The following is a 13003-nucleotide window of genomic DNA, read 5'->3' as shown; positions in this document are numbered from 1 at the left end:
TTTGTTCAAAATCCGAAAAGAGCTCGGTAAAGTTTGACAGCCCATCCACAGACCTGTACCACAGGATAAGAAGGAATTCAAATGTATACTTCGCAATACCTCGAAGCTTGATTTACAACATGTACGGCACGATGATACATGACCCCCCAAACATGGATTCATACACACATGCTTCTGCTATCTCACTAGGTCATACCCTCTTCACACCTTCTCCTCTCTCCTCCCTTACCCAACCATGGAAATCAATTAACCCCTGACTTGCATTTTTCTCCTTAAATGTTTTGTGGCAGTTATTATTGACTGCCAAAGGGTGGACTGTCAAAGTCAGAAAAATGTCTCAATGCACGTTGCCATATTTGCACCGCACACTGGTCCGCGCTGCGCGTGCGTACGCTCTCCCGTGAAGGCGCATACCCGCAATAGCGTGCACTCGCCTGGCGCGGTATGCGTATTTACGGTAGAGTTTATGTAGTCGTAGCGTGCGACTCATTCGTTACAAATGTTCACAATTAATGTAGTTTATAGATCATGGTCCCTTTGATAGATTCTGAAAGTTTGGTTAAAATACAATGTCCCAGAGCTGAGGAATCCCTCTTTATATCGTACGAAGGGTCTAACAGGAATCATACAGCAGTGTTTGGTACCCATCGGAAGAGTATTTAATTAGTAATATTCCGGTGTTGGTTTGGAGCGTATTAATCGCTCGTGCGAATAGTTATGGACATAAGAAGTTTATGTCCATTTCTATTATTTACACATACTCAGGTATGCGGCGGGAAACCCAGTTTCCCACCCACCTGAGCTGTTGGAAATCGTCACAGCCCACCTGTATGAATCACCCTATGACCTTTTGTTATGATGCAGGGCCGAATTCCTTCGGCCAATGGACAATGGGATTGTAGGACCAGGAGATTGCATTGTGTGTGGGGCATAAATAGGCAGGCCGACCACATCCAGCTCTCACTCTTCAACGGTTCTCATTGCTGAAAATCGGGTGCTGGATGTCCAGGCGCATGCGATCGTTTCCCCTTGTGCGTAAGTTTCTCTCCGTAATCATTGTCTTTCTGTGAGCCAATTTCTCTCATCTCATCTCTCTCTCTCTCTCTCTGTTCTCTCATATCTCCCCTAGACTAGGCTAGTATTGTATTGTATTAGATAGTATTGTATTGTATTGCATTTAGGTCAGTGTAGTATTGTCTTTTTGTATTTATTGTTTAGTTCTGTGGTTAGGAAGTCTCTGTTATATTGTAGTGTATCATTTGTACTGTTATCCCCTTTTTTACAAGTATATTAGATATAATACAGTTAATAGGCTTTGGAACCTAAACCAGTATCTGTGTGTTTTCTATAGTGTTAAGTGTTCACTTGAGCGTCGGTGACGCTCAAGCAGCTTTGTAGTTAGTCAGGTTACACAAGGTTGCACTTACACCCTGTACTCACATTAAGGTATTCTGTGTATTTCTTTGGTATAAGGTTTAAACATTAAGGTATAGCGTTGTGAGCGTCTGCACCGCTGGTGACCTCCTCGTGGTCTCGAGCGTAAGCTACGCCATAGCGAATCATTACTCTAGTCATAGCCAATAACGTGTCCTGTGATTGCTGGGCCGTGAGCGAACATGACGCTTGAGCGTCTCGCCTACGGCTGAGCGATCGTTACGCAACTAGCGTACCATTACGGTACTTCTTAAGTAAACAGCGTACAGTGTTCTTAGCTTCATAAAGGGTTGTTTATACGACAAGGGAATTTAGCATTGTCAAGGGGTACTGCATATACAGCCTCCTTTTGTGCCTTTAGTGGCACTTTTGGGATCTCCAGGTGGTTTTTGGGTTCCAAAAGTCACATTGGTTTGACACACTTAAATCTGTGGAGTTAAAATATCTCACAGAAAAAGTGGTCATGCTGTTGGCTCTGGCCTGGGCCAGGCGCGTGTCAGAATTGGTGGCTTTATCCTGTAAAAGCCCTTATCTGATTTTCCATTCGGACAGGGCGGAATTGAGGACTCTTCCTCAGTTTCTCCCTAAGGTGGTTTTAGCGTTCACCTGAACCAAACCTATTGTGGTGCCTGCGGCTACTAGGGACTTGGAGGACTCCAAGTTGCTAGACGTTGTCAGGACCCGGAAAATATATGTTTCCAGGACGGCTGGAGTCAGGAAATCTGACTCGCTGTTTATCCTCTATGCAACCAACTAGCTGGGTGCTCCTGCTTCTAAGCAGACTATTGCTCGTTGGATTTGTAGTACAATTCAGCTTGCACATTCTGTGGCAGGCCTGCCACAGCCAAAAATCTGTAAATGCCCACTCCACAAGGAAGGTGGGCTCATCTTGGGCAGCTGCCCGAGGGGTCTCGGCTTTACAACTTTGCCGAGCAGTTACTTGGTCAGGAGCAAATACGTTTGTAAAATTCTACAAATTTGATACCCTGGCTGAAGAGGACCGGGAGTTCTCTCATTGGGGGCTGCAGAGTCATCCGCACTCTCCCGCCCGTTTGGGAGCTTTGGTATAATCCCCATGGTCCTTACGGAGTTCCCAGCATCCACTAGGACGTCAGAGAAAATAAGAATTTACTTACCGATAATTCTATTTCTCGTAGTCCGTAGTGGATGCTGGGCGCCCATCCCAAGTGCGGATTGTCTGCAATACTGGTACATAATTATTGTTACCAAAAAATTTGGGTTATTGTTGTAGTGAGCCATCTTTTCGAGAGGCTTCTCTATTATCATGCTGTTAACTGGGTTCAGATCACAAGTTGTACAGTGTGATTGGTGTGGCTGGTATGAGTCTTACCCGGGATTCAAAATCCTTCCTTATTGTGTACGCTCGTCCGGGCACAGTATCCTAACTGAGGCTTGGAGGAGGGTCATAGGGGGAGGAGCCAGTGCACACCAGGTGATCCTAAAGCTTTCTTTAGATGTGCCCTGTCTCCTGCGGAGCCGCTATTCCCCATGGTCCTTACGGAGTTCCCAGCATCCACTACGGACTACGAGAAATAGAATTATCGGTAAGTAAATTCTTATTTTAACTTAGCACAGAAAAAGGACTGCCAAGATGCACTTACCGTCGTCTCACTTCCTGCGATGTTCTGACGACAGAGCCAACTTCATTCACAGATTTTGTGATGTCTCTCCAGATGCGATCTTTTGAAGCAGCCCCCATGTTTTTTGGGCCTCTATGTATTTTGGACATGGCCTGCGTGACCAAGACACGCAACTCCCTCTTAGTGAATGCAGGCTGTCTTTTCTTCCGTCTGGAGGTAGCCTGTGAGGTTTCTTCTTGTTGGTCAACACCATCTTCCTCCTCACTAGCAGCTTCTGTCTGTTGTGTTTGTGTGGCTAAAGCCAATTCTCCCTCAGTTTGGTCACTATGTGTGTGTGGCAGGGTAGCCACACTCAATTGTTGGGGTTCAGAAGCAGACATTTGCAGAGTACTAGGTCCTGCCTCTTCACCATCCGCAGAGGCGTATTCCAACATGCGCCTTTGGCAATCTAGGCGTTTTTTCGCCAATGCCATCTGCTGCTCTGCAATGCGGTCCATCTCGGCTGCTATTTGCTCACGAGAAGCCATGTTTGCGATGACGTGTGTACGCCGAGGTGTGTGCTTATTTATACCTACGTGCGTCGCGTTAATTCACACAGGTGTACAGTATGTTAATCTGGTTAATGATTGCACTGCTTATTTAAGGGCCTACTTTGCACGCTGTGAGTGTAGGTAGTTTGGAGTTCGTCTTTCACTGTGGAGTTTGTTGGCCTGTGCGTGAAGGTGCTATTGGAATTTTCAGAGTGAGTAATTGTCAAGCATACATTTGTCCTTTTTTTCGCGTTTAGAATATAGACAGTGTTGCATTTTGTCTGCGAATTTACGTTTGTGAGTATTCAGGAATTCGTCTTGTTGTTCCTTTTTTAAAAAAAAGTTTTTATTTTATGTTGATTGTTTGTTATTCTTTTTAACACATATATATTTTGCTAGTCCATTTTTGCCAATAAACCTGTGCTTCAGTGCTTTTACTGTCATTTTTGTTCTCTTGTAGGCGAATTTGTTTGGGTGACGTAACCCTATTATATTATTTCCAATTAGTGTGCTATATAACACCAATTTGTCGTTTCTTTCTTTTGGATCAGGTAAGTTCCCTTGGCCTGTGTTGGTGCCTGTTTGTGTTAATGGTCTGTATGTTGTTTTTTACTGTCATTTTTGTTCTCTTGTAGGCGAATTTGTTTGGGTGACGTAACCCTATTATATTATTTCCAATTAGTGTGCTATATAACACCAATTTGTCGTTTCTTTCTTTTGGATCAGGTAAGTTCCCTTGGCCTGTGTTGGTGCCTGTTTGTGTTAATGGTCTGTATGTTGTTTTTTACTGTCATTTTTGTTCTCTTGTAGGCGAATTTGTTTGGGTGACGTAACCCTATTATATTATTTCCAATTAGTGTGCTATATAACACCAATTTGTCGTTTCTTTCTTTTGGATCAGGTAAGTTCCCTTGGCCTGTGTTGGTGCCTGTTTGTGTTTGTTCAAAGTGTTTTGATTATGTTTGTTTTCCATCTTGATAATAAATGTTATGTTTTTTACCAGGATTGATCAGCAAAGTAGTGCTGTTCTTGCCTGGACTAGCTACTAAAGGGCTAACTTTTTGTGTGTTTTTTTTTATTTTTTTAACCAATTAGTCATAATTTTTTAGTAGGTGTTTGTGATGTGTTTGATGCTCTGAGTTTTTAATTGTTAAATTTTTGATAAATTACAATTTGACATATGTAGCTTTCAAAAAAAACTTATTTTTGGTTTTCTTTTTTGTGTTAATTTTAATTTTGTTCCTGAATTGAACCCAGAAAATATGTCTTACGCTCCTGCAGTAAGTTGACACCCCCTTTTTTTTTAAATTTATTGGTTGTATATTTTTTGTACTTAGTTTTTGTCTTATTCAACATATCTGTTTTTTTTTTTTATAAGTGTGTGATGTCAATATTTATCGCAGCCGAAGCCCTACCTCCCCAACCCACGCCAGCACTCTCACCCCAACCGCCAGCCCCACAACCACAACCGGCTCCTCATCAACCAAGGCAACGGAGGCGTGCTAGGCCACCAATTTTCCGACCCCGTGTCCTACTTTTTGGGATGCCAGATGATGTGGTTGTGCGTAGATACAGGCTGCCACCACATCTAATCCTAGACACTCTCTCCATAATAGAGAGTGATCTGGAGTCTTCAATTCGGTATCCTACAGCAATACCATCATTGACACAATTCCTTGCTGTGTTACATTTTTTGGCTTCAGGGTCTTATCAGCATGTGGTAGGAGACCTGGTTGGCATGTCGCAGGGCCAGTTCAGTAATGTCCTGCGGCGTGTCTGCCAGGCTTTCCTAAAGCGTGTGAAGCAATTTATTGATATGCCTTTGGATGTTGGTGCCCTAGATGTGGTGAAGCGGCAATTTGAGGAAGGTGGTAGTCGCTTCCCACATGTTATTGGGGTTGTGGATGGCACACATGTAGCTATTCAGCCACCAAGACATAATGAAGAAATTTTTCGAAACAGGAAACTGTTTCATTCTCTGAATGTAATGGTTGTTTGTGGGCTATCCCTCTAGATCCTTTCCCTGAATGCAAAGTTTACTGGAAGCTCCCATGATGCATATGTCATTAGACAATCAGGGATATGGCACAGATTAAGATCAAGTCAACGAGCAGACATGTGGTTATTGGGTGAGTTGGTCCACATTTTTCTGGCAAAAAGATAATTGTTTTGCAAAATATACTCTTTCTAATTTTGGTTTATCATCAAACAGGAGACCGTGGATATCCTTGCACCCCCTGGCTCATGACTCCTTACCGTAATCCCAGGCCAGGACCACAGACGGCATTTAACTCCGCGCTTACTGCCACTAGGCAGCTGGTGGAGCGCACAATTGGGGTCCTTAAAGGGCGGTTTCGTGTGCTCCACCGCACTGGTGGCGACATCATGTATTCGCCGGAGATGGCAAGTAAAATAGTGGTCCTGTGCGCTATACTACACAATATCGCGGTAAGGAGTAGCGTAGAGCTTCCTCAGACAGAGGAATTGCCTGATGAGGAGCCAGGGGTTGTTCGACACTTCGGTGGGGGGAGTGTTACACGGAGGGGGAGCCAAGTCAGGGCAAGCATTGTTGCGGAATATTTCAGGTATAGTGTTTTTATATTTTCTTTTTTAACCAAATTTTTTTTTAACCACAGTATGCTTATGTATTATTTCTAATGTTGTAATTTTGTTGGATATTGTAAGGTCATTGTGTAATGCTTTTGGTGTGTTGGAATGTGTAATATTTATTATACTAAAAATCCGTTAACACGTTAAGCTTACAATTTTTTGTTAGAAATAATAAAACTGTGATGTTGCTAAATAGTGTCCTTATTTGTTTTCTATCCAAAAATCCTGATTATTTAAACAAACACACAAACAAATGAAACTGAATGTTGCCCACTTTGTGACTGTCCAGCTGAATGATCACACAAACTGTGGTGAGTACACAGATATGTATTGAAATTTAGTCAAAACTGTGTGTCTCTGTGTCTGTGTTTGTGTTTTTTTTATTAATAAAAATATTTTTTTTTAATGTAAAAAATTTTGCTTCTGCGAATGCGTATTTCCGCTCGTGCGAAATAACACTCTGCTCTTCACAGCATTGCAAAGATCAATAAAGTTATTAGAAATGACAACATAGATTTTGGACCAATCACATGCTATCAGACACTATAAATATATGCCCAAATAAGGGAAACGCCATTGCCATGATGCGTGCTGCACCTTTCACCAGGCGGGAGCTCCGCGTCCAGGTTGCGGTGATGGACCGCCGCGTAGGCCGCGTTGGGCGCTTCATCCCAAATCGGGTTAAGCGCGAGGCCTACGCGGAGGTCCGCCGCCTGCTGCGGACTCGCGTCCGCAGCAGGCGGACAATCATCCGACTAGAGAGGAGGTGGAGTGATCTCCGCAGGAGGACTCCAGAGCTGTTGGCGGAGATCCGCCAGCAAATACGGGCAATGCATGCATGCAGTAAGTTACATTACATAAGATTATTAGCATAAATTGTGCAAATTTACACTAAGTGGTAGGCTAATTGCAACACTGAGTGACCATTTTTTAAAAATAGGACAGTGTGTGTGGTTAGGGCAAACAGTACTGACTGTAGCAAAGTGTCACCAAACAAGTGCATGTTTTCCAGAATTAATAACCATGCAGGAAACTGTACCCAAAAACTTGATCAGTGCTGTCTATATAATAAGGTGCCTTGAATAGTGATCTGGTGATGTTGCCTAGACCAATCAATATGACTCAATGGAATAGATTAAGGAATAAGTTTAAAAATAATAGTTTGGACTCATTTTGTTTGCTGTGGGCAACATGAAGAGTATTTTAAAATGTGTTTTTTACAATAAAAAAAACCACTGTCTTTTACATGGAACAGAACAGTGAAATTTCTAATTGTTTAGTATGTAATTTAACATGCTAACTAAATTTTGCAAATAATATCATTATAGGACGACAACAACGGCAGACCTCTCAGCCCCCTTCCCCTTCCCAGTCCCCCTCCCCTTCTCACTCCCCCTCCCCTTCCCAGTCCCCCTCCCCTTCCCAGTCCCCCTCAGCTTCCCAGTCCCCCTCAGCTTCCCAGTCCCCCTCAGCTTCCCAGGCCCCCTCAGCTTCCCAGGCACCATCAGCTTCCCAGGCCCACTCCACTTTCCACTCCCCTTCTCAGCCCACCTCTCCATCTCTTTCTGTGACCCCTTCTCCTCCTTCCCATACCCCTTCTCCTTCAACTTCCAACTCTCCTTCTCAGCCCCCTTCACCCTCTATTGGCTTAACTTTCTCTCCGCCCCCCTCGCCCTCTCAATCAGACCCACCCTCTGAAATTACATCCCCAATCCAGCCTCCTTCCCCCATCCAGCCTCCTTCCCCCATCCCTCCTCCTTCCCCAATCCCTCCTCCTTCCCCAATCCCTCCTCCTTCCCCCATCCAGCCGCCTTCCCCCATCCAGCCGCCTTCCCCACCCAGTGAATGGGCAGAAGAAGCCCCTGATGAGATATCTGGGAACCATCATGTTGCAGAGGAAAGTAAGTGTTTTAACATGTTAAAAATAATGATTACCTACTTACACTTACAATGACAAAACATGCAGTGTTGTACTGTTGGAATTCTTGTACCAAGGACAAATTTTTGTGTTATTCTTCATGGTCTACATGTTGCATTTACATTTTTGTGAGTGTCATTATATGTACAGTGTTTATCTGTGCAATGTTTTGTGTGTCCACTCTAGGTCGACACTCATTAGTTCGACAGGGTTGCCAGGACAACAGGGTTTATATGTGTTAGGTTTTCTGGGAAACAGTTAGACCTGAGTGGAGTTTAGTATGTTGTTGGTCTTTTACACTTGTGCCTGTGTATTCTTAATATTTGCACTTACAAATCACATGCTTCACTTTGTTAGGCAGCCTAATGACACAATGATTTGTGGTGTGAAAGTTACACTCACAAAATGATTATTGGATAAAGTCAAACCTGTTTGACCTTATTTAGTAAGGGCAGCTTTCAGGGAGTGTGGGCATGCTAGGATATGTTGTCCTTCTGAAGATGTTGATATGCAGTGTGATGATGCAGGACCAAACACATAAAAAAACCAAAAATATCACACCAGATGTGAATGAATGCCAACATGGTGTAACATTGACGAAGATGGTAGTTATCTTTAACATGGGATGTCGCCCATAGCAACCAATAAGATTATACTTTAAAATTGTGGAACCACTTCTCCAAGATAATATTCTTATTTTTGGTTGTTTGCTATGGGCAACGCTCCATCTTAAATAGAACTCACATAGTAGTAAATGTACCCCATGGTCTTGTAAACTGTTAAAATAAAAAAAAAAACATGAGCAGGCTTGTGTGTTCTGCTAATGATTGTACCATAAAACAGCCATGATGTAGTAACTTTGCCATTAAGCAGGCCTGTCCAAACTGCGGACCTACAACTGTTGAGAAACTACACATCCCAGCATGCCCTGACACAGCTTTGGCATTCCCTGGCCCCAAAACTGTGTCAAGGCATGCTGGTATATGTAGTTTCACACCAGCTTGAGGGATGCAGTTTGGACATGCCTGCATTAAAGTGTGCTTTGTGCCTTGCTTGTATAATAAGTAATGTGAGTAAGTTATTAATGTTTATGTTGTCTCTTAATTTCAGATGTTGCCGTTGGAGATCCAACATCTTTTGCGTCCATTCTGGGCAACATGAGGCAACATCTACAGGCCTTGCTGGGTCTTGTTGACCAGCTGCAAACATTGAATTAATTTTTGATTAAAAAAAAACAAAAATTTTATGTTTGTATTATTATAAAATAAACAACAAAAAATAAAAAATAAAAAAATTTCAAGTTAAGCGGGTGTTTATTTTTTATTAATGCAATAAAGGAACAGCAGATTGCCTATCAGACATTTATTACCTTAAACATTTCATACATCTAACGTAAGTTTGTTTAAAAATTTATAAATACATATGTTGTTATTGTCTAAATAAACATGCAAACACCTTCATTCACATACTAAAACTGTACTCAAAAAAACAAAAAAAAACATTAGACCAAGCACATTTCAAACATCTATATTTATAGTTCAAAAAAAAAAATGTGGATGTACAATTATGGCTACAAAGTGTTCTTCAGGTATTTTAAAAAGACTTAATTGATCATGAACATTACAAATCATTTCACTAATTGGATTCGTAATTGAGGAGGGCTTGTGGACTTTTAATTGAAAGGTGTTATTCCACTTAATAGTAAAAAAAAAACATTGTGGTGCGTTTGTCCGCAAAAGTGTGCACTATTAATGATAAATGTGTAAATCTACTACAAATTAGTATTTTTACGATGAAGTATGTGTTAATGCGATGGTTTCGCATTGCTGCGATGTTTTCGCATTGTTGCGATGTCATTTGGCGTACGCCCACTTTGTGTAATACTGCGTACGAATGAGCAAAAATACGTTGGGGGCGGATGTTCGCAAATTTACTACATTAACGCAACTTTACGAATAGGTTGTGCGAACGAAAAACTTAGCGACCAACTCGGAATGAGGGCCCATGTGCACTGCAGGGGGGGCAGATATAACATTTGCAGAGAGAGTTAGATTTGGGTGGGTTATTTTGTTTCTGTGCAGGGTAAATACTGGCTGCTTTATTTTTACACTGCAATATAAATTGCAGATTGAACCCACCCCACCCAAATCTAACTCTCTCTGCACATGTTATATCTGCATCTCCTGCAGTGCCCATGGTTTTGCCCAACTGCTAACAAGGGCCCTCATTCCGAGTTGTTCGCTCGTTATTTTTCATCGCATCGCAGCGATTTTCCGCAAACTGAGCATGCGCAATGTTCGCACTGCGGCTGCGCCAAGTAAATTTGCTAAGAAGTTTGGTATTTTACTCACGGCATTACAAGGTTTTTTCTTCGTTCTGGTGATCGTTGTGTGATTGACAGGAAGTGGGTGTTTCTGGGCGGAAACTGGCCGTTTTATGGGAGTGTGTGAAAAAACGCTGCCGTTTCTGGGAAAAACGGGGGAGTGGCTGGAGAAACGGGGGAGTGTCTGGGCGAACGCTGGGTGCGTTTGTGACGTCAAACCAGGAACGACAAGCACTGAACTGATCGCACTGGAAGAGTAAGTCTCGAGCTACTCAGAAACTGCAAAATAAAATCATTTCGCAATATTGCGAATACATCGTTCGCAATTCAGCTAAGCTAAGATTCACTCCCAGAGGGCGGCGGCTTAGCGTGTGCATTGCTGCGAAAAGCGGCTAGCGAGCGAACAACTCGGAATGAGGGCCAAAGTTCCTGCTGCGATCAACTCAGAATTACCCCCAATGTCTCCAGTATAGTGCCAGATACACATAATGTGCAGTGCCAGATAGACATGATATGCACCGCAGCCGTGCCAGCTACACATGACATGCCCCGCAGCCGTGCCAGCTACACATGACATGCCCCCCAGCAGTGCCAGCTACACACAATATGCCCCCCAGCAGTGCCAGCTACACATGATAGTGTTCACTTTTTAGGGCAGGGTGCTGATCACAGGGAGGGCACATTTTTAAGTTAGGAGGGCAAAATGATGTACATACTGTAATGCTTGGTGCTCATCTACCTACATGCGAAAGCATGGACAGTGCGCGGCGAAGGCGCGCAGCAAAAATTTAGGGGCGTTACTTCGTGGGGAAGGTGCGTGGCCACATAATAGTGGCAATTCGCACTACACCACATAGTAGTGCAGCTAATACACATTGCACCAGGTAGAACCTCCTAGACACTTTGCGCCAGGCAGAGCACGTTACACACTTTGCGCCAGGCAGAGCACGTTAGACACTTTGCGCCAGGCAGAGCACGTTAGATATGGAAAAAGAATAGATTACAGCGCTAATACAATTGGTGCTAATAATGTGTAAATTTATTAATTTAAAACAGACTGGTATATCAAATATCAATAAAATTCATATAAGAAATAAAAAATGCTCATAGACCAATTCATGGATGTATAATAAGCTCCTCAGCGAAAACCTTATTGAAGCAAACAAGGTCCATATGATAATATTTGGACACAAGATCTGATTTTTACCAGGACCAATGTGATCAGTTACCCATCAAGTGTTCCGATGCATGGATCCGGATCCGGGTCTTAACCTGTGGAAGTGGATTCTGGTTCACAGTCCGTTTGAATTGACACTTGAATGTCCAACACGCTGTGTTCCGTTAGTAGATGAATCCTGGAAATTTTCCTTGTAAGACCAAACTGGAATCGGGATCCTGGTTCACCAATTACATATAGATGGGTAGGTCCTGGATCTGAGGTCCGATGGGGCTGATTTAAATGACATCCAATGGTCAAGAGCAGTGTTACCTTACGCGTTTCGCCGCTCCAGGCAGCTTTATCAAAGGGTAATGAGTGTTCAGATTATGCCCCTTTTTATAGGGGAAATTATGTCATCAGTCAATTAGCATAAATCATCAATTAAGATCAAACATTAGAATTTCAAATGCTCTAAAGTGCAGAAACAGCAGAGACTACTAAATATAAACATTCATAAATTAATATTCATAAAATTAATCATGGATCCCTTAGAAAGGACTAAGTTATTAAATAAATAAATTCCCTGTTCCCGGTCATGTGATCGTGTCACCGATCACATGACGCTGCTCATAGCAACTTCCTATATGGCTGTCCGTTAATAGGGACAGCCGTCTATCACTCCGCAGGTGTGAGAGGGATTTATCGTTTATTTCCACTTTTAACAATCAATCGGGGGAGATTAAACGTATTATTAAGAGAAATTATAATGTTTTGAGATACGATATGGTTTTGAAAGACTGTATCCCCATTGACCCGAAATTTACGTTTAAGAAAAATAAATCCCTTAAAACCCTACTTGCCCCTAGTTTCATGAAACCTATAAGAAAAAACGAGGAGGGAAATGGATGTCAATCTTGGTTGCCAACTAAACAGAAAGGATTTTTAAGTGTGGTAAAATGAGGTGCACCACTTGTCAGCATACAATAAATAAAACTTTAATTTTGCCACGAGAATGGGTACAAAAAGACTATACTATCACAAGTTTCATCAATTGTGACTCCAGTTGGGTCATCTATCTATTGATATGTGGTTGTAATTTGAAATATGTGGGAAGGACCACTCAGCCAATAAAAGTAAGATTTATGGAGCATAGGAGGAACGTAATTAATAAAGTTACTAACCATAGTGTACCCAGGCATTTTAACAAACATCATGAGGGTAACCCAGCATCCCTAAAAATTATTGGACTTGAACATATTCCGATAACAAAAAGAGGAGGGGATAGATTTGCTAGGCTTTGCAAGCAAGAGATCTATTGGACTTTCCAATTAAACACACTACATCCACAAGGTCTGAACGAGGCCTTAGAACTTAATACAATTCTTGATTGAGCTTATTAATTTCTGTTATACCCCTGTTGATATGGTG

The 13003-nt window shown here is 42.3% G+C and overlaps 1 protein-coding gene across 1 annotated transcript; it reads left to right on the top strand.

The window, feature by feature from the left end:
* Window positions 1–6324: 6324 nt before the first annotated feature.
* Window positions 6325–9354, top strand: LOC134935031 (uncharacterized). Its single transcript, XM_063930341.1, has 3 exons — window positions 6325–6486; window positions 7504–8076; window positions 9204–9354. The coding sequence occupies exons 1-3, from the start codon at window positions 6429–6431 to the stop codon at window positions 9308–9310; spliced, it is 738 nt and encodes a 245-aa protein (XP_063786411.1). The 5' UTR covers window positions 6325–6428; the 3' UTR covers window positions 9311–9354.
* Window positions 9355–13003: the final 3649 nt, after the last annotated feature.

This window comes from Pseudophryne corroboree, chromosome 6 (assembly GCF_028390025.1).
Source record: "Pseudophryne corroboree isolate aPseCor3 chromosome 6, aPseCor3.hap2, whole genome shotgun sequence".
Lineage (NCBI taxonomy): Eukaryota > Metazoa > Chordata > Amphibia > Anura > Myobatrachidae > Pseudophryne > Pseudophryne corroboree.
This window is presented reverse-complemented; position numbering and strand designations above follow the sequence as displayed.

What these genes read in the sequence shown, in the direction of transcription:
- LOC134935031 (XM_063930341.1), top strand. Translation starts at nt 6,429, where the DNA reads ATGAAACTGAATGTTGCCCACTTTGTGACTGTCCAGCTGAATGATCAC. An exon ending in GAATGATCACACAAACTGTG is followed by an intron (nt 6,487 to 7,503) that starts GTGAGTACACAG and finishes ATATCATTATAG; the next exon opens with GACGACAACAACGGCAGACC. An exon ending in CCATCATGTTGCAGAGGAAA is followed by an intron (nt 8,077 to 9,203) that starts GTAAGTGTTTTA and finishes TCTTAATTTCAG; the next exon opens with ATGTTGCCGTTGGAGATCCA.